Source organism: Labrus bergylta, chromosome 8, assembly GCF_963930695.1.
Source record: "Labrus bergylta chromosome 8, fLabBer1.1, whole genome shotgun sequence".
NCBI lineage: Eukaryota > Metazoa > Chordata > Actinopteri > Labriformes > Labridae > Labrus > Labrus bergylta.
Window position 1 is genome coordinate 12,089,936 of NC_089202.1, and position 22,850 is coordinate 12,112,785.

The following is a 22,850-nucleotide window of genomic DNA, read 5'->3' on the forward strand; positions in this document are numbered from 1 at the left end:
TTAGTAACTAAGATACACTTTCAGCATAGTGTAAGAATGAAGCATGCAGAATTCACATGTAGCAGCATATAAAACCAAACTATCAATGTCTTTGCAAGATAAAAATGATATATTTTTATGAACAATGTAAACAGTAAGGCCTGCATACACTGTACTAGTGTAATAATGTGGTGGTCGAATGTCAAACTCACACTGTGAGTTGTAGGTGAAATGTTTCAAACACACAACCTAAGCTGTGATTTATGTGCTTACACTGATTGTACCGCTGAGTGGTAACACTGTACGTGTTGAATCAGGAAAAGGAACACACATACTCAGTAACAAAGGTGGGCAATAACCGTAAAAACTTTGATATTAGTTAATCCTGTTAATATTTTACTTAAGTAAGAGTGAACTGACGTGATTTGATATACTGTATAATCCCCCACAACTTGTATTTTCTCAATATCACCATCATTTAAACAAGTGCTGTTCTGTGTAGCCTAAAAAGCTACGATAAAGAAATCTTTAGTTTTACTTCCTGTTTAGTTTTCAGAACTAATACAATGTTTTTCAGCACTTTTTCCTGTGTATAGAGGAAGGTGGTGCTTAACAAGAGCAACAGTTATGAAATATTGATTCCTTAAAAAAACGTACAGTTACAAAGACCCAAAGAACAACAGCAGCAAATCCAGAGAGGAGTAAAATGCCAGCTCTTATCCTAGCCAGGGTAGCAGTTAATGTATTTCATCTTACAGGTAGATATTGTGTTGTTACACAAGCAACACATCATATATGACTATTCGACAACAAGCATTTTTACATTAAAATAAATACTCGACCTCTTTACTAAAAAAAAAACAAACAACTCCAGGGCATGGGTCTTGATGCATTTCTGATGTTACAAAATTACACCAAAATATTTTCCAACCAATCAGCCCTTAATGTTGTCAAGTTTCAGATTTGTGTCTCATCAAGATGAGGATGAAGAAAACACAAAATATCACTTGCTTGTCCCGAGTGATCCATATTTTATCTGTAGATGCAAATGAATTTAAGTTATAGATATTATAAATGTGAATACAGAGATGATTGATATGAATATGATCGTATTAACAAGAATTAATATATCATAAATACAAGAATGCACCTGTACTTGCTTGCCTGTCTATGAAAATATGATTCTCTATAATAAGGATTGACTTGAAAAATACAATTGTCAGATGTTATCTTTTTCACTTATCTTCATGGGGTAACTTTTCATATTTTTACAATGCAGAAGAAAGACTGTTTCATGAGACACATCCTTTAATCTGTTGATTCAGCAGAAAACATTCTTAATGGACAAAAAAATTGCTACATTTCATGTTTCAGGAAGCAAAAAATGTAGAAGTAGATAAAGGAAGGAAACAAAGCCACAAAGATGTGCAGGCAGAGAAAAGGGAACAAAGAAGGGAACAATTAGGTTTACAAAAACATGACATCCTTTTCCCTGCTGCCCACACTCCAAGCATAGATTTCAAGGTAAGATCCAAACACTAAATACTGCAAATACAGGACTTTACTGAGATTCTATAGATAAATAACTTTGAGTTATTTAGTGTAGCAGACCAATGCAAGGAAAATATCAATTATATGTAATGTTTGAGACACGGGATATTGAAAGGAAGTGTGAGATTACTATGGAAGGACAACATTTTTTTTGTCTTTGTATTAGATGAAGTTTCTGTTGCTGGCGCTGATGCTGACATCATGTTCTGCAAGTCCTCAAGGTAAAAGCAATTCTTGTCTGACAGAGAGAAAAGTGAAATAAAATGTTTCGCCATAATAAACTCATAAAAAATGAAAGCATTTTAGTGAAGGTCAACATTCCAGTAAAGTTACAATGTCCTTTACAGGTATATGTAGTTTTTTTTTTTTTTTTTGTCATTGTTTGAATCTTGTCATTCCTTAATATTTTATATTTCAAAGATGTTCGTAATAAAACAATACAAAGAGTTGATTAACATGAATTCTCTAAGGAAGTTTAATTCTTGATAAGACTTGAAAAAAGGGTGAAGTACTCTTGTTTAGTTTGTTTGTTTATTGTTGTTGTTGCTTAGTTGTGCTTTCCTGTTTTATTTTGTATTTTGTATCCTTGTGTATTTTTCTGTTGATATTCCTTAGTTCTAGTTTTCAGTGCTTTGTGTTATATTTTGTAGTTTCTCCCAGTTTTCTCCTTGTGGATATTTTGGTTGGATTTTGATTAACTTTGTTTTGGAACTTCAAAAAGTCACCCTTTTTTTTGCCTTTTTCTTTTATGTTTCATTAAATATTTTGGTTTTCTGCAATTGGGTCCACCTCTTTGACAGAGGGGGGAAGTAAGAGAAGAAACACTAGACATGATACTAAGAGGGAAAATAAAACTAAGGCCTAGTGGACACGTAGGCAGTTATTTTTTTTAACAGAGGAGGATATTATACAAATCCTGACAGAACAAAAAAATACAGAATTAACACACAAATGACCCATGACATAATAAGCATTTCATCAACTTCTGTAACTATAATAACCCCTGCCATCCCAAATACAATATCCATGTTATAGATTAGTATAGCACCACAGTGTCCCCAGCCAGCATAGATCTGTGTGTACTCCATCACTTCTAGCCATGGCCATCATTTATATATGTTCCTTATTTCCTGTGTAATTAATTTTTCCCAACAAAAATGCAATAAATGTATTTAGAAACAAGTTAGTTTCCAGAGTTTTAAATATGATTATTTGAATGATGATGAATTATGATTTTGGTCAACCTCTATCCTCCCCATAAGGGTTAAAATAATAATCTGTGCTGAAAAACAAACACACCAATAAATATGATTTTTTTTTTTTCATTCTTCTTTTAGATCTGTCGGGTAAAATGTTCACCTTCCCTCTGAAAACCAACAGCGCCTATGTGAGGCCGACTTCATCTGTGCGTGATTTGATTGCTTTTACCGTCTGTCACAGGTAGAAGTGTAAATGTAAAACGCACAAAAAAAAACTTCACTGAATCTCTGGCTGTGAAAAGCATCATTCATGACAATATATTACTTATGTCTACAGGACTTTTACAGACCTGAAGAGAGATCACGCCCTTTTCTCACTGGCTACGCCCAATAATCCAAATGCCATCCTGGTTTTTTGGCATTCATCAGTGCAGGAGATGGAGGCCACCGTCATGGACCACCCATTAAAGTTGGTAGGGCTGGACTACAAGCTGAACATGTGGCACTCTATTTGTACCACATGGGACTCTACATCTGGACTATTGCAGCTGTGGTTTGATGGAAAACCTTTGAGTAGGAAATTCGCCACCTCTGGATCAAGTATCCGAGGCTCCTTAATAATTATATTAGGACAGGTACAGTAATACTAAATAGGATAAAAAGTAATTGTGTTTCAATTAATTTAGTAAACTAACTTCTGCATTTTTTTGCTCTTAATATAAATGTTTTGATAAGATTTTGATTTAATTTACTGAATCTCAGTCTTCTTTCATGTCTACAGGAGCAGGATTCACACGGTGGGGGGTTTGACATTAATCAGTCATTTGTTGGAATGATGTCTGACGTCCACATGTGGGACTACACCCTCTCTGCTTGTGAGATTCACAACTACATGGACGATCTAAACTTCACTCCAGGCAATGTGCTCAACTGGATGGCGCTGGAGTTCCAGATTTTTGGCAGAGTTATTGTAGAAAAAGACGAGATGACCTGTCAAAAAGCATGAAAACAATTACATTGAAATTTGAGAAAGTTAAAAAAAAAAAATCTGTACTTCTACATCTAATGTAAAGTAAAGGTTCCAGGCTGCTTAAGCAAGGTAAAAAAAGTCAAATGGGTATGCATTTATGGGAATTAAGAAGGACAATTTTGTGTAGGTGTAGTGGTCATACAATGTTGAAAGACCTGCTATCATTAAAAAATATCAAGATTAACTTTTGATGAGTGAAATTCTTGAATTTTGAACTCAAATTATATTTTTAAAACTTAACTGTCAATGTCTTGCTAAATTAAGATAATGTTATTGGTATATGATGTCTATGTAATCTTATAATTTGATGATATCTCCAAATTAATTAAATGTTGAACCAATAAATTCATCTGTTTAAATTTGGTTATATACATTTTGTATATTACACGTTTTTGTTTAATGTGTTTGTCTCTTTCTTGCTCTTCTCTAATAATTTTCTGTTCCAGCTAAAATAGTTTTTTAGACTTGTCTATTTCACCAGCAGATTAATATCTCACTTTTAATGGTAGATATGATAGATATAAACTTACATCAATGTAAGGTGTTGTAACTCACTTTCACACAACTTTCAACCTGTTGAAAAACCAGTGCATAAGGGCCCACGTGCAGAACACGGACACAGGGATTGGTAATGAGTGTTATTGTAGGGAAAAGGAAGATGAAGATGGAGATGGGAGAATGATGTCCAAAAGGTTGTAGAGGGAAAGGAGATATGGCAGGTTGGGAGAAGGTGAGGGTGTGAGTGAGGCTTATGTGGGCAGGTTTAGGTTGATGGCTTGACAGGATGGCAGATGGGTTGAGTGGTGAAGCTAAGCACAAACATAATCCATTGAGTGGTCAGTTGAACCATAAACAGATTCCTTAAGAAGTGACACATTGAAAGTTTGGTGAATTCTCTTGGTAATTTAAGTTTGACAACAGCGGGATTGATTACAGGGTCTATTTCATAAAGGACCACAAAACTGGGAGTCAGTTTCTTGGAGTCAGTTTGCAGAGGGAAGAGTAGAGCCGAAGTTTCTTACCTTGGTAGTTCAGTGCTCTGGTCCAGTGGTGATTGGACGACTGTGGCTCAGATGGTGGAGTCGGCCATCTCTCAACCACAAGGTTGGGAGTTCGATCCACAGCTCCTGAAGCAACATGTCCGATTTGGCCTTGGGCAAGACACTTAACCCCACATTGCTCCTGTAGCTTGGTCTGGTCACTTTACCTAGCAAACTCTGCCATCAGTGTGTGAATGTTTAGGTGTGACATGCAGTGTAAAAGCGCTTTGAGAAGTCAGAAGACAAAAAAAAGCGCTATACAAGCTCAAATCCATTTACTATTTACCATCAATGGTGCGCTATTTTTCATCACTGACTGGATTCATTGACTGTCCTTTTAATCCAAGCGGCAACCTCTGGTCTTGAAAAATGAAGCCAATGCAATAAAGCAATCGTTCATTGGCATGATGTCTGTTGTTCACATGTGGGACTACACACTACACTTCCACATTGTTTTCTCTATTTGATATTTTATTATCATGGTTAGCTTTTTTGTTAGGCACGTCATGACAAAACAATTAGCCATTTTTACTTTACAAGTGTTCATTTCACCAAATATGGCATATTGCATAAAACGTGGTGAAGCTGAAACCAGTAGATGTTTTTTATTCAATAATTAATGGTTTTGTGAAACATTTCATAAAAAAATATTGTATAGATTTTCTTTTGGAGATCTTAGAAAGATGAAAAATAATATGACTACACCTTATGTATTCTTCTTTTCAATTTTCTTCCTGTGGAAAAGAACAAAAACGTTTTGCACGGTGTTGTCATATTAGTGTGCTCTTGTATCAGATAAATATTGAGCATCCAGGTGTGTTGTTCACAGAAGAATCCTGGGTGAATTCTCATTGAAATTTGCTCCATTATAAACATTTAATCCTCACCCACTGTTGATACTGTTTATTTATGCTCATGCAAGCTTTTAAAGCTGGACACACATAATGTTATTATGGGCTTCATGTCAGCCTTAAGGTGTGTGAAATTAAACATGAGTGTAAAAGATGATTTAAACTAGCATACTTGACAGCTTTTCTGTAGGTTGTTACCTCTTTAATCCTTCCCAGGGCAATATTGGAATAGTCTAACAGTATTAACATCTACATGCACAAACACAGAACCTAAAACATCCAAACTGCAGTATAGGCTAAAAAGGAATCAACCGTAGTCCCTTTCATATAGCAGAATAATACAATGCAAGAGGGTTGAGGGGACAGATTGCATGATAACAGATAATGCTGTTAGATGCTTGATAATAACAGGATGTCTCTGACTAAATGTTCTGCTTGGGGCAGGAAAGCTGCTGCAGATTCCCTTTGTAGCATTGGGCTCAAAGAGACAGCTGCTCCCTCCTCTCTCCCTTCCTCTGCATCTCGATCATAATATTAATTTCTGTGATATGCATTCTGACTTTCCTTAATGTTCCACACCAGCCTTTCTGTACCTGCACAGAAGTTGCCCATGCTGAGTCTGGGTCATAAGTGCACCCAGCAGCTTTGTTACCACTGGCATTGAATTATTTCCTTATGTATGCTGTTATAGTGTACACAATATGCATACTCTAAACAATTATTGTGATTGTGTCAGACTCTTAAGAGTTCAGCTTGTCACTAGTCTGAATGGCCATCTGAAAATAAGTGTTACTTATACAAATATTTTTTTTTTTTCAGGTGACCCAAATGAGTCATAAGATGATGACATTCTCCTATTTTACTTTTGAAAATACATTTTTTTGGCCGTTTGTGCCATACGTTAGTACAGTGAAGAGAGACAGGAACCTGCTAGGCTTAATCGATCATCTAGCGTCTTTAATTGAGAATTATTGCAAATGAATTTCACAAGCGGTTTAAAAAACTAAATATGTTTGTCAGGACTAATCTTTAAAATTAATTGTAAAAAACCTGCTTAATGTTTTAAAGCGGATCAACCACCAAACAGGAGTTTACAATATAGTTTAATTGGTAACACTTTAGAATAAGGGTACATTAATTAACATTAGTTAAGACATTATAAAGCCTTAGTAATCATTTATTAAGGGTGTTCATGTTCAGAACTGTATTAATTAATGCATTATTTAATCCTTATTAAGGATGCTATTAACATTAATTAATGCAGTAATAAGCCTTAATTAACAGTGAATTCATACAATAATGAACATTAAGAAACCCTTAACAGATGTCTTTTGTTAACATTAATTCAGGGTTTATGTTAATTAAGCCTAATAACTAATATTACTAAATGGTTGTTAAAGATGTTCATTTAGATGCATGTCTTGAGGTTCACAGCTAAGTCATAGCATTAAGACAAAAGTGTTTGTTTTTATTCATGTTTATTTAAGGCTAATGACTGTTCACTTACTTGTCCATCCTCCAACTGATTACTTATTTTTGGCAAAGTTTGAGATCAGTGGACAACACCATGGTCTTCATGTAGACGTCAGATTGTTCCTTTATCTTCATGTAGACGTTCTTAACTTACAGCCTAACCAAACATTATTGTTGATGTTATATAAGCATTACTTAACCATGATTAACCATTTATTGATGCTCTGAAAAAGTATTACTTCACCATAATTGACAATTTATTGATGCTTTGAATAAGCATTACCAAACCATAATAGACCATTTTTTATGAATTTGGTCACAAAATGCATTAAAAATGGTTAATTATGGTTAAGCAATACTTATTCAGCACTTTTAAGCATTTATAAACTGCTACTTTTGCCACAGCTGTGGCCGAAATTAGAACATATAAGCAAAACATTGGAAAGAGTCAGAGAATTTCAGTAGTATATGAACAAATTTTCTGCTTGAGGCCCACTTTTTTTTACATTGATTGTTATACAAGTGATCTTCAACAAGTTCCATCACCATCCTTCTGCCAGTGGTTTGCTCCTTGGAACACTGACTATGTTTACATGCACACCATATTCCTGTATTAATCGGAATAATGACAATATTCTGATTGCGTAGGAGTCATGTAAACACCTTATTCCAATTGCCATAACCCGATTAAGCTCATTTTCCGATTATTAAAAACCTGAATAAGACCCCTGGTATAAGCCTGTATCAACCCGAATATTGGGTCATGTAAACACATTAGTCGGAATAGGCTATGCTCCTGAATACGCTCCTTCAAGGATTTGTTTACTTCTGCGCATGCTCAACATGGCGAGAAAACACGCAAAAGACCTTATACTTTTGGGGTGAGGAGGAGAAAAATTTACTACTACAACTACTACTCGCGCCCACCAGTCCTGGCTGTGAACTTTCATCCATAGTCTTCGCGGGTCTTCTGGTTGGTATCCATGGCATAACGCATAGAGCTCCGTTTACCATAGCCTCACGTTCTTGTCGGCCACGGTTGAGGAGGTGAATGAGAACGAGTGTTCCAGTCACACTTTGACTGAGAAGTGATAAGAATATTACACAGCATAGCGCAAAAGCAAGCATCTTGGACTATTTGGTGGAAATGCCAATACAGTGCGTGCGAAAAGAACGCCCCTAGATGACGACTTGTCATGACGCTACTACGGTTTATTCGGAATATACTGATTAACATGTAAACGGGAATATTCCAGTAGCTCAGCACTCTGCGGAGCATGTAAACACTTTTTTCGGAATATTAAACCAGAATATGGACCTTAATAGGAAAATGGTGTGCATGTAAACGTGGTCAATGTCTGTGTAGTTTCTCAGGTCATGGTGAATTTGAAGCTTTATCCAAAGGCAACTGGACTTGGTTGAAGATCTTGAAGACGTTTTACCTCTCCTCAAAAGGCTTTCCAAGTTCTAAACTAAATAGCATTTTAAGCCTCTGTTGATCATTAGCATGCTACTTTAATGTGAGTCAAGGACGACTCACATGAAAGTAGTTAGCTGGTTTAGCCTAGAGTCATTAAGCCAACCGGTCGGTTTTGGTCACATGTTCCAAGGTGAGAGCATTGTAGGTTGGTGAAAGATGGAGTCTCAAACCACCACCGTGGCTAAGGGATGGTTTTTCCATCCAAAGAATACCAATCCTTTTCCCCCCCTACATACAGTCAAACATTGTAACAACAACAACTGATAAACCCTCCACAAGATAAACAAGAGTGTTGCCCTGTTTCTCTCTCTTCCACTTACTCCATCTCACCCTGTCTGGAAGCTCAGTTAAACTCAGTTTTTTATTTCCTGCTGAGTTAAGAGTTCTCTGTCTCGTTGCCTCGGTCTGATCCCTCTCCAGGGTTCATCCCTCTGGCTGATCTGATGCTGTTCTCCAGGAAACATTCGCTCTGAGCTGCAGGCTTCTCCCCAGTCACTTCTGGATCTCATCACACCAGTGAAGAGAGGAGCGCGCAGACTCCATTACTGAAGTGTTGTGTAGAGAGGAGGTTACATTTGGATCTGACGGTACAGATAGGCTAGTTTGCCTATTTTTCCATATTGTTGTTATTATAATTCATCAAGAGTAGAAACTTTGAACAACACACCTAAGTGAAATTGAACAAAGAATAACCATTTCAAGTGTCAATCATGTGGCCTTTTTTAAGAGGGGTGCAAACTTGATACATTTTTATTGTCAGAATATTACATTAGTAAGGCATGAGTATGTCTGCAGGGTGTTGCAGGATAGAAAGCTCATATTTTTGTCATATTTTACAGAGTAATTCATACATTTTCCTGAATCCCCCCCTAAAAATGTATAAGCTTAGGGGGGCACAGATGGTGAAGGTTTTGCCGGTGGTTCCATTTGAATAATTTGACAGGGTTTTTACAGTCTAAAAGGAAAATATTCTACACATTTGTTCTTTAGTCTTTATTTGTCTGGGCATTCGATTTATTGACTGCTTTCAAGATATTAAGAGAATTTCCACATATACAACAAAATGGTACAAAATGTATAACTAAAATACATACTACTAAAGTACTAAAGTACTAAAAATGCATAAAAGGAGGATTGATTGATTGATTGATTGATTGATTGATTGATTGATTGATTGATTGATTGATTGATTGATTGATTGATTAATTGGGGAAGCTCTCCTGAAGAGCTTTATCATTTTTAAATTGAAAGAAATTTGTACAAGAATTTGACAGTGAAATGATTATCCAACCATAGGTGCCACCCCAAAAATCCTAAACTTTGATTGGCTATTTGCCCTGTCAGAGGCAGGACTTGTGTTAAAACTGACTATTAGGGCTTTTATGCATAGGCCTTCGAGTAGATTTCTGTACATGTGAATGTTGCATATTTTCTTGTTTGTACTCTAACTTGTAAATAAACTTTGCACATCTATTTCATAAGCTCTGTGCATAGAAAAGTAATGCACACTATCTTATTGAACTAACTGGCAGTGTTTTAGGAGCACAACATTACAAATGAATAATTTTTTGTAAGTATAAGACATTGTGCAGGAGTTTTTCATGCTATTTTTTATACTTAAAATTGTGTCTTTGAACATACATCACCTTTTTGAGTGAAGTTACAAAGAGTAAATAATTGATATTTATTTGTGTCTTTGAGCACATAACAATTTAGGCTACCCCTGCAGAAGTCAGTGCACCATTTGGGCAACCCCAGTCAATAAGTCTGTACACGCCCTTAATAGCAGATAAATAAAAAATGTGAACTCACATCATAGACACTTGTTGAAATGATTCAGTTGTCCTCCTAATGATGCCTGTTGTTTAAACATTCATTCTCACTGACCCTGTACACAAGTTTATTAGCGACATCAAAATAAGACAGTAAGCCTTTCTAATCTTTTTCTATTAAGTTTTTTTCTTTTCTGAACGAATTGCACAATTTGCTCCAACTACATAGCACTGAGGATGTTGCAGGCTACTTCCAAACCTTGTGGGACTTCCAACATAAATTAGTCTGCACTAGAGGAGAAGAGGCAGTAACACTGCTCACCTTAAACACCTCTCTTTTGACATTCCTGCTGAATCAATTAAGTGTTATGTGCTGCGTGAGAACTCAGAAAAAGCCCCTTGTGGTACGCAAGCTGCTTCCTGATGTAATAGAGGGCAACTTTTACCTCAACAGACTGAGAGATTTGAGAGTTGGAGCATATTGTGAAAGTCTAATCCAGCGGACAATGAGGAACACTTGGGTCCCTTTGGATGCCATATGCCTGCTTGATTTCCTGAGCCACGGTACATGTACCCCATGCTGTGCCCTATTATTCAGTCTTAAGAGCAATCCTGAGGTGTTATGGAGTTGGGCTTTCTGAACTGTTTCAAAGAAACAGTATGTCAAAATGTAGCATACAGGCAGAGACTTTTATTCTATCTATTTTAAGCAATAAGACTACATTTTTCTTTGAACCTTGAGAGCTTGCAATTCCAAGTTCACAAAAGGAAGAAGGAATTTAAACATTCAATAATTTTTTGGGATAGAGTAACAAAACTTAAAGATAGCAAGACACTCTTTCAAGTTGTGCAGCCTTAGATTTATTTAAAAGAAAATAATTTAAACAACACAACACCAACATCTTAGAAGCAGACTAAAGAAGTGTTTTATTTCATGTTGTTTGTAATCAGTCTTTAAATACATTTTAACTCTTTGTAGGGATAGAAAATGACATTACATTAGTCACAGGTGCATTAAACATGAAAAAAATCAGTTTATACACATCTTTCCCTTTCCCAATAATAAAAGAGTCAACATTTTAAAACAACTTGCAACATACATTTTGATTAAATTCCAACAAGATAATTGTTATTTAGCAGCTTGGTCATGCCCTGCATGTGCATTTGTTAATTTAAGACAACAATTCAGACAAATGTCAGTGATAATAAAAACATTTTGTTCATCATAGAGTGATGAATCCTGGCTGAACTCTACATTATGGTCCATGATTTTGTTTTTCTACCCACAATTCCATCTGTTTATTTCTGCTCATAGAGGCAAGTCTTCATGGCTGGACGCACATAATCTTATTACAGCTTCATGGTAGCCTATAGGTGTATGAGAATAAACGCGAGAGCAGATGATGAATGTAAACTAGCTTTTTTCACAGCTTTTCTCAATGTTGCTACATCTTAATTCTTTCCCAGGGCAATATTGGAATACTCTATCTTATTTATATCAGCACACACACACACATACATGCACACACACACACACACACACACAATGGCACACACACATCCCAGCAGCAGGAGATAGGCTAAAATCAACAGCAGTTCTTCGGTAATAAGAGAATAATACAACTTGAGACGGTGGAAGGGATTGCAGATTGTGTGTGCAGATAATGCTGTTAGATGCTAGATAACAGGATGTCTCTGACTAAATGTTCTGCTTGGGGCGGGAAAGCCGCTGCATATTCCTCTTGTAGCACCAGATCCTGTCGCAGAGACAGCTGCTCCATCCTCCTCTCTTCCCTCCTCTGCATCTCATTTATCTGATTAGGGTTTCTATATTCCTATGTTAATATGTACACATTTCACACCTGCTATTCTGCACCTGTTTACCAGCAGTCACTAGGGACTCTCCCACCTCTGCTCATCACCTGATCAAGTCACCTGCCTACCTGGCAGTCCCTTATCTGTTATCAGAACCAATTGAGGGCAAACGTTCAATATTGGCTCAAATTCAATCTGCCCCTTAAAGGCTGAAGTCTTCAACCTCACACACTTAACTGTTGTCAGACATGAATGTGTGAGTCCATTGGGGCTAAAGTGATATAAAAAGGAGGAATAGGACATACAATACTGAGAACACGTTGAATAAAAAACATTGCCAATAGACTAACCTAAATAAAAAGCTGTGCCTCCAATATGAATTTGTGTCATGACTTAACGGTGGAAACAAACAGAAGTCGGGGAAAGCCATAGTCTTCTGACTGAAAACACAAATAACTCTGACAAACTTTTGACATTAAGTAGAGGTCATTTTACAAGTCAACAACTTCCCTATGAACCATGGGAAATGGGACATGAAATGTGGAGTGGAAAGTCTTCATCAAAGCCTTTAAGCACTTTAACGCTTAATGGCAGGAAACTTAACGGAGAAAGTGCCACAAGGTCCAGGAGTCAGTGATGACGGAGATTGGTATTGGGCCATTGACCATATTCACAAGATGGCCCATTTTACTCTGAGATCAGGCCCAGGGTGGGATGCTCAAATGCTATCCTCGTTCTATGAGTGTTTTATGTCTGAAGTCCTAAATGTATGAAATTTGACACATTGTTGTGATTTTTTTGCTTCTTCATTGATTAGCGACTGATAAGAAAAAGCAATCTTGAAAATCCAGAGACATTTAGGTTAATTTTGGAAGTAAAATCAATTACATATAAAACAAAAATAAAATAATTTAGCTAATGTCAGACAGCAGCTGTTTGTATACAATCATTTCCCTCTTAAAATTACCACAGGCTGTTCATTTATGCCTTTTAATGTAATGCTAATGGTAATATTAGCTAGGGAGTGGCTAGCTGTTGTCTACTGGAAGCTAATGGCTTTTCAAACATAGACAATTGTTTTAACAAAAAATCTGAACAGTTGTGATTTTCCCTCATTATTGTCTCAGTTGCTTATCTATAAGGAAATTGTGACATAATAAGGATTGTTTTATTCCTTCAATTATAAAAGTAATGCCTAAAGACACAACAGTTTGACATCATGACAGCCTGAGCACAATGTCACTGTTTGTTGTTTGAATATGGTAAAAGTCTATTTTATAGAGCCTACATTCTGTTTTGCTTTTCCCCTTGGCTCTCTAAAATTGTTGTTTATTGTTACTCTGTTTTGGATATATTAGGGACTGGTTTAATAACAACTGCTTTTGGCTACAAATTCTGCGACCTGTAGTTGCACTTAGTTGTCGGCACCAGTGTGTACATCTCTGTGTGTTGACCCTGCATGTGGGAATATAATTAGCTTTACATCAATCTCCTTTCTTTGGGGTTTTTTGCATTTGAATGCACTGTGTAAGTGTGAGTATGCACAGTATGGTTCGGGCAGCGAGGTATTTATGTTAGAAAACTGGGAGATCAATAGCATCCTGAAAGAGAGCAACCTCAGGGATACAATCTCACCGCTACGAGGGAGAGAGGGGAGGAGAACTGTTGCCTATGTTTATCAAAACAATGGATGTCGGCTGGGGATAGCAATCTATTTTTCACCATATTCTGTGAGAAAGACACAGCACAAACATTTCTGTTGTTTGAAAGTTTGCAGGGAATACACATTAAGAAACATTTATATCTATGGAGACCTGTCAATTTTGGCTGAAATAAACTATACGTTTCTGTTTTGTTTGGATATTGCACAATTGAAAGGCAGTGTAGACAGATCATAGGACACAAACAACAACTGAGCATGGACACAGTTATCATGGATATGTTTTTTATTTTTATTTTTACAAAGAGTGTATTTAAGAAAAATTAAAGATTTTTTTTTTTTTCAAAATCAGAAGAATGAAATATGATCAATCATTTACAAATGACAAAAATATTTAACTTCACTATCATCTGTATCTCTAAAATGGAAAGTTATATACAGTTTTAAGTTGTTTTTTGTTTCTTAAGAAAGGAGTGATTATAAATTGGTTGCCTTAGTCATAGCCATCTCTTCACCTGGCTGGTTCCTCTCCCAGCCTTGTCGAATGCGGGTTAGGGTCCGGTCCACACAGGGGAGGAGGACCAGAAACTTGAGCACCAACACCACAGAGGGCACAATCAGACAGAGCATGTAGCCCGGAGGAGTGTACCATTTGTAGGTTGAAGGGCGAAGGAATTTGTTCCAGCCGTAAATGTAACCGTGTGATGTGCAGATGAACAGGGTCAGGTGGCCAAGCTTAGACTGAGGAAAATAAAATGTCAATGTTAAAAAAAACACAGTGACATTTTAGAAAAAAAGGTGATCTATTGCATTGTTTGACGAGAGGATTGATACCTCTCTTGTGTCTATACGCTAATTATGTAGCTAGAGCTAGCCACCTGTTAGCTTAGTGTAAAGGACATTAGCGGAAAGCGGTACAAAGGTAACAGAATCTGCCTATATCAGCAGCTAAAAGTTAACTAGTTAACACATATCAGCATGAGATAACACAACCAGAAAAAAGTCTGTCATATACTTTAATCCCTTAACACTATATTATTGTTACATATTGGTTTGCGCATAGATCTACAAGCAAGATAAAACATGTTAGCTATTTAGCCCTTGGTGCTAGTAAGCGGATTTAATTATTTAAAGACAGAGTCAAGTTAGCTTTTTTTCTTTAGTAAGTCAGCTAAGCTAACTGGGTGCTTGTGGTATCAATCTCTTCTTCTCAGTTTCAGCAAGGTTCACTGACATGTTAAAGGCAAATGCAGATATTGCATCATTAACATCTGGCCCTCTGTAAAACTCTTTAAGTAGCTTAAGCCCCTGAAGCTAAAATACTTGATGGTTACTTTAATGGTTAATGTGGATGTAATCATATTCAGCATGTTTCTTTCAATAGATATAACAGCAATTTGGTCAAATAAATCTCATGTACAACTGACTTTAGGAATAAAACGCCTGTAAAGTGAACTTGTTGTGACATTAGTGATGACATTAAAAGAAAATGTCTGGCTCTATTCTGTGACAATAAGCTCCATCAATGCACAAATTGTCTCACTGGCCTCGGAATAATTGCTTTAGTGGCACCACTGGCCTTAGAGTCTCCATTTTCTTTTTCTTTTTTTGTATACCATTCCTTTCTCTTTTTTTTTAGCATTTAGCAGATGTTCTCTTTTAAGAGGATTGAAATAAGTGCAAACAGCCCATAAAGAAAAAAAAGCTGATTTGATTTAGCACAATAACAAACTGTGCCTCCATTATGATAATTTACCAAATTAGAGAAGTGTGTCCCTCTGCTATGAGAATAAAACATTTTAAGAGAAATTTAAGTTCAATATTTTTACAACCCTGATCACCAGTGTAATAACAACAAACAAATAATATAAATGATCATCAGTGGATATTAGTCACATTTCTTCACACCAGATCATAAGGATTGTCTTGACCCTGACCTCTATCGCTGAGTCATTCCCTATCTGAGTTCTATCTGTGGACCTGACCTTTACACAAATGGATCTGTGACCTGTATTCATAATCTTCTCCCGCAGGATCATACTAGGTATAATAACTCTCTTTAATGAATAACTTAACATTTAAAATCCTGGGCTAAAGTCAGTAGGGCTTTTCGTTCTGTGTGCCCGGTCTATGCTGTTAGTTAACTAGGCCCAAGGGAGAACAGAACCTGTGACTTATTGCTTTTTTACAACACTTTAATAACTCTGATGAAAACATGCTTACTACAAATATAGATTTTCTGAAAGGACCAATAAGATATGTTTACTGATAGTGAGCACATGACTGATAACAACAACACAGTACAGGCTTAAAGGTGAACACAAGCACACACACCAACACTGAAACTAACACACGCACTTAGAGGACCACACATTTTTCAATGGCGCTCTGACCTGAATGAAGCTGAACTCTCTCCAGCTGAGAGTTCCTCCCACAGAGGGCAGGGATGTTAGTCCTAGCAGGACATAAAGAAAGAAGCCAAGTATCCCCAGCACCAAGAACGAGTCAGTGCCCCATGCCTCAGTATTATCAAAGTCAAATGGAGTGGTTTTATTGTTCTTCATCTGAAAGACACAAAGACAGAAACACATCTGTTAAATTGGCGACTCTGTTGAAATGAAAGCTTTATGTCTTCTATGTACAGGATTTCTGGAAAACCCTGCAGGATTTGAAGCAGCCTGCTGTACCTCATCCACCACCCGCGAGATGAGTTTGTGTCTGACAGCATAGCGAATAGGAATGATGAATGTATAGATGGCATGGAGAAAAGCTAAGCCCAGTGCAACCAGACCCATCTGCTTCCTGCACAGCATCCAGCGGTCCAGCCAATCAGGGAAGCGCCTGGAACATCCAAAAGTGAGCTAGTTACTTCACACTCCCAAAATGATACACCTTTTCTGAACAACAAATTGCACAGTAAGTGAACATTTCTGTCCCTGTTTGATGTCTGACCTGTACTTGGTCCCTCTGTAGAGCTGAAGGAAGGCAGCTATGACTCCAGGCAGGTAGCACAGGGACAACATGATGAGAGACACGATTGGAAACACCTGAAAGGTAGGAGGCAAACCCAGAACACATCCTTCAAAAGGAACACAAAATGGACAGTACTTTAAAAAAAAGGGGGGGGGGGGGGCAACATTACCTTGTTGGCCAAGGATATCATGATTCTGAAGGAGATGTCGTTGCCCTTTTCAACAGCCTCGTAGATGACATCTCTAATAAGCAGATAAAAGAAGAAAAAGGCGATGAGACCAAGGGCAACGCGTAGCGGCAGCCTCCACTCTTGGAATAACCGTAAGGGGAAGTCCTCCAGCTCTCTGGCTGATGACAAAGACCCTCTGTCCAGAACAGTGAGGCCCATCTTTGTGGCCATCTCTGCTACTGCTTGCTTTGCTTCTGCACTGTTCCCACACAGGTACACCTGGAGCACAGAGGGTTGAGTTACCTTTTAAAATGGACTATTGTATTGTAATAGGCAGTTACAAACCTCTGGATATGGGCCTTGTAAAAGTAACATTGCATATCATCGCATAGTTCAATCCTTGGAAGAAGCAAATGCCCTGACATCTGAAATTGTTTTGCCATTCTTACTAAAGTTAGCTGTTAGCAAACACAAGCAAGACCAGCTCAGATGCCCTATTTGTGCTCTAAGCTTTGAACATGACGCTAAATGGTGGCTCTGTAGTGTTAGCAGGCTCTAAATTAAAACAGAGTTCAACTTTGTTCAAGTACGTTCAACAAATGCTGCCCAACATTCTGCAGTGCAGTTCAAGTTGTCTGCCCATAGCTCGCAGGCGTCATACAGTTTATACAGGCTTTAATGTCAAATAATGTTGGCAAAACAAATGTAGAATTTTGATTGACATTTTACAAAGGTTTCAGCATTTATAAGAGCATATTACTAAATCTTAACCTGCAATTACGTTGACTGTGCGCCCATTATTTAAAATCCAGGTGCATCTTTTCTTCAAAAATTGCCCAGAATAACAAAAGACATATAATTCTTCATGCTGATCACCTTTTGCTTTTCAGTTTCTAATAATTATTCAGAGATTGTTGTTCGATGACTCACCGGCCCTGTTAGGAATATGTAATGCATGACTGCATCACACACACCTACAGTGTCTGTCAACAGAATTACCCCGGTTTTGTTGATCCCCACAGAGCTGTTTCAGTATTTTTGAGATGGAACTGCTGGATGTGTATGACTATGTAAGGCACATTCATACTATATACATAAGGTGCTAAATATGTAATCACATTGGAGTTCTCACCATGGCGAAGGTTATTACCACACTCACAGCTCTGCCATAACAAGATTTTGTTGTTTTGTAAAGCGAGACAAAAATAATCGTACAAAAGAAGAGAGATAAAGAGAGGTATAGAGAGGGTAAGAGAGAGAGAGAGAGAGAGAGAGAGAGAGAGAGAGAGAGTGCAGTTTGACAGGCATACAGTGGGGGCAACAGGATTGAGCAGTTTTCCCCCAGGTGTGTGTTTAAGTGGACCGGGCAGCCAGCCATGTCTCCCTACATTACTGCACCAGTAACAGCAGGGGACCGCCGACAGACTAAATCTCCATCTGAATGTAAATGTGACAGAGGCACAGCCCTACTGTGGATCTAATCAAATTGCTGACCAGGGAAGAGCACGCGCTTACAAGCATGTGCAGATATGTACTGTGGCTGCACACACACACACACTACTTATGATCTCTCACAGCTACCTGTTTTCAAAGAAAATAGAGCACTGCAGTGTGTTTGCGTGTGTGTGAGTTTTTTTATGGGGGGGGGGGGGTTAGTTGAAGAGGATTCGAGGCAGATTCAGGTTTAGTCTCCAGAGGTTTCAGCATGTTTGTGTTTCTCTTTGTAGCTGTGAAACGGAAGCTGCAATAAACACGGGTCTTTGTAGTTTGTAACATCATAAAGTGTGTTTGTTTGTTTGTGTGTTTATACAAGCGCTGCCCTCATTTTTTTGTATTCCATTGTTTTGAGAAGAAGGCAATATCAATCATGTGCAGCGACACAAATGAAATCGATTGCTTTTCTAAAACTTCCATGATGAAGTCTTTGTCTCCTTTTAATACAAATTCTGACAGACATTTATCCCATTGTATCGCAGTAAATGATGAAAGCAGTTTTTGTTTCCTGGTTTGAAGTCAAACATGTATCATCTGTAAAAGATGAAGTCTGTAATCTCCTCCTGTTACAGCTTTGTCTTTGTATGTTTGGTCTAGTCAAGCAGAGCCTTCAGAAGCTTCCTGGCTCTGTTTCCCTTTGATCGTGCTGACATCTTTTAACAGATTCTTTACTTCTTTACTTTACTCCTCTCTCACCTGTTTTCCTGCCAGCAGTCCGTTCTGCAGGGCCCAGGCAGACAGCGTGTTAAGGCCTTTCACCACAGCGGCTCCAGGGACCAGGCTGCAGAACACACAGCAAGGACTTTTAGTTTAACTGCTATTGTTTCTTTTATCAAAAAAGGGTCTCAAAATGGTGAGAATTGATTTTTCCTCTCAAGCTGAATAGACACACAGCATGACATCCTGCCAAGGGAGCTGAAACCCTGCAATTTCTTTTTCATTTCCAGTTGGGAGTTTTGATAGCCCATGGCATTTAGGAGCACTCACCCCCCCCCCCCCCCCCAAAAAAAAAAATAAAATAAATAATGATAGTATTTGGCATTTGAAAAAAGTGGCAGCTGCTTGCTTACATGAAAGAACGATTTTTGCAGAACGTGTTGTCTTGACATATTGATATCAAGACAAAAATAATCATATTATATGCTTTTGTGCGTAAAGGAAAAATTGAGACTGAATGTGTTACCTCTGCAGGTAAGCAGCGTTGGCTTCTGGGTACACGCCTTTCTTCAGGTTGTTACTGAGATCCACCAGAACCTTCGAGCAACGACAGAGAAGAGCAGGCAAAAGAAAAAAAGCAGTCAGATCTATCCAATTAACTCTTATCTTATCTCGTTCATATTCCTGCTCAAATAAAGGAGGGATGCTAATTAATTAAGTCATTTTGATAAAGATGTGAACAGAACTGAACTCAGGGCCCCATCTTTTTTTTAGAATAACCTAGAGGAATGCTGATCATGCACACTGTCAGAGGAAACGTTTACAGACGCTGTTGTTATTACAAAAGAGCTGCAAAGTATTAACTGATAGGTTGTCTATTGTTGAATTAATTGATTATTTAACTCTATACTCTATTTTGATAATCAATTAATCAGTTTGAGTGTATAAGAAGAAAGAAAAATTCTTAGAATCCAACTTCTTAGAGGTTAATGTTCATATTCATATAATTCATATATATTTTAGTCATGACAGTATCCATGACAATAAATTGAGGTTTGGGGAGAACAACTTTTCTTTTTTTTTTTTTTTTTGAACCAAACCATTACAAGATTAATATTGAAAAAAAGTCAATCATGATAAATCTTAATTACATATATTTTTGTGGAACAGAGTTAGGTTGAGGATTCTGTTAAGTAATGTCAGAAATTACATAAGCATTAGTTCTGTTAAATTTACTCAAAACTGTCTACATGGGTTTTTTTTACTTCACTCTTGCATCACCATTTGTACGTGTGTTTCCTTCCATTAAGTAGCCTACTTATACATACAGTGTATTATTACATCATTCTGATTTTCTCAATGGATTTCTTCTTGAGATAGGCCCTGTACGGTTTATATTTATTCGAAGTCAGCATCTAAAAAATCAGCCTTTACGTTACGGTTTAGCACAAGAACAACTCGACACAGTAGTACAACATTTGAAGAGAACAAAGTCAATATTTTAGTTACAGGAACAATCATTTTATTTAAGAGCTCAAATCAATTTTAAAAAACAGAAACAAAGTAAATTATCTGCCCAAGTTTTTCTTCCTCCTTGAAATAAAATAGATTGCTTTTATCTGTTCAAGAAGATGATTGAAAAATAATTAAACCAACAATACATTTTTATCATTTGTGATTTATACAGATCAGTTTGAATGTGTGCAAGTTTTTAAAAGAGATTATCATAATATCTTGGTATATGTTTTGTTGCTGTAAATTGCAACTTTGCATACTTTTATTGTTTTATGTGTATTGTAATTGCCCTTTAAAACTTGCCCTTGATAACCGTCTTTGTTGAAATATATGCTATAGTAAAAAGATAGTATTCGAATGTCAGAAGCTGAGAAGGATTTAGAATTATTTGGTGGATTTCCAAGTCAATGAAATATTAAAAAAATTTTGTTTGTAAATTAACTTTTAAAGAACCAAAACGCTCTAAAAACAAAGCAACACTTTGTCTTTTTAGGAAAACTGAATGTTATGATGAAAGCCAAAACATTGAAGTGAATGTTTAGGAAACTATTATTAAAAATGTTTAAACTTTATTGATAATAAAAACAGACTGTAAAGAACGGCAATGGTTGGCAATAGTTGTAAAGAAAAAAATGTTTTTTTAATATGAAATAAGGGGTTAAAAAATCCTGATTCATCTTTATATGCTTATTTATTTAAAAATAATGCTTTTAAAGTTACAGAATAAAGATGTCACAGCACTGAAAGTCTTTCATAGTAAATTCATTCACTTTACCAAATTTGTACGACACTATTCACACCTGCTGACCGTTTCTATAATCGTTCATACTAACGAGATTATGTGTTTTGAATAATTGTTTTTCAATTTATTTTTAAGATGTGTTCAAATGATTGAAGTCTAAGACACATTTATACGTTTACTCAATAAAGATTTTACTATTCGCTCACATTTACTTGAATACTTAGAAGTACTTTAGAAAAGACAGCACAAAAATCTTAACTGATGTGTACATAATACAGAACCTGCTCATCATTGTTCACAGTTAAAATATTTTCTGTTGATCATGATCCATACCTTGACTGACACTCTTAAGATTTGTATATGTGGAGGACTCAAAATATATTCTATTTTAGTAGTTATAATTTCTAAAAAATGTTCAGCATCCTGTGCTACTTTTATATGATTAGCTGATCCATTGTGATTTGAGTCTGATAACTTCTCCTGGTTTCAGATCCTTTTATTGTACTATTGTTAACCTTAACTCACCTTTCCATCGAGGTTAGGGGCCATAGTTTGCAGGAACCCATAGTGCTCTCTGTGAACACAGATGAAGATCAGGCTGGCTGACCTCGCTGCTGCAGCATGGCTCATCACCTGTTCAAACACACACATTCAAAACATTAAGACACATGTTTTAGTGACACACACACACACTCAATCCTTTTTTGTTCCATTTTGACAAACCCAAAAGGTTTTGTTATGTCATGTGTTGTACCTGAGCTCCCTCAGGCAGGGGGCCACAGCTGTTGGGTCTGCGGCTGCCGTACACCACCCTGTATCCAGACTGGAGCAGACGCAGGCCCAGAGAGCGCCCCAAGTCCCCCGTCCCAAAGATGCACAGCTGCTCAGGCACGGGGACAGCCGCTGCACCGAGGGCACACGTGGACATGCTCTGTGGCTTCACCTCCTCATACATGTTGCTCTCCACCGTCATTTTCACACACTGAGCCTGGACATTCACTGCTCCCTGCTCTATATAGCTGAGTGGAATCTGACCGGTAGACTGCTGGCTGCTTTAATTACAGTAAGTTTGTTCTTTATGACCTTATCTGCTGATTACACACAGAAAAACATTGAGATCACATGTGCAGGCATGTGTGACTTGCATTATGCAACCTGATTACAAATTTCAAACCTTGAGTCATTGCTCCACCCAACAATCTCTGTATATTTATATCTGTTTTATCATTTTATAATTGCTTCTGTCCAAAGCAGGACTGGATTTCTGCTCTAAGGATGTATAACATTAACCTCAGATTCACATTTTGTAACATTTTATGGCTTTTCAGAAACAGGCTTCTTTGAAGGTGAAATCTAGTTCAGCCAGAATTTGACTTTAACATTTGACAGAAAGAGAGAGAAAAAAATCTTATTCTGCTGCTTTCCAGGGCTTGTCTTTTTTTTTTTCTTT

At 37.1% G+C, this 22,850-nt stretch overlaps 2 protein-coding genes across 2 annotated transcripts; one reads left to right on the top strand and one right to left on the bottom strand.

The window, feature by feature from the left end:
- Positions 1-1,399: 1,399 nt before the first annotated feature.
- LOC109994988 (C-reactive protein) lies at positions 1,400-4,128 on the top strand. Its single transcript, XM_020648537.3, has 5 exons — positions 1,400-1,503; positions 1,697-1,751; positions 2,868-2,970; positions 3,067-3,364; positions 3,511-4,128. Exons 2-5 carry the CDS (start codon positions 1,697-1,699, stop codon positions 3,733-3,735), a joined length of 681 nt encoding a protein of 226 aa, XP_020504193.2. The 5' UTR covers positions 1,400-1,503; the 3' UTR covers positions 3,736-4,128.
- Positions 4,129-14,113: 9,985 nt separating this feature from the next.
- On the bottom strand, positions 14,114-22,416 carry LOC109994976 (metalloreductase STEAP4). Its single transcript, XM_020648521.3, has 9 exons — positions 22,155-22,416; positions 21,926-22,033; positions 19,670-19,740; positions 19,183-19,267; positions 16,993-17,271; positions 16,803-16,897; positions 16,538-16,691; positions 16,244-16,414; positions 14,114-14,591 (listed from the first exon to the last, which is right to left on the bottom strand). Exons 1-9 carry the CDS (start codon positions 22,371-22,373, stop codon positions 14,328-14,330), a joined length of 1,446 nt encoding a protein of 481 aa, XP_020504177.2. The 5' UTR covers positions 22,374-22,416; the 3' UTR covers positions 14,114-14,327.
- Between the last annotated feature and the right edge of the window lie 434 nt (positions 22,417-22,850).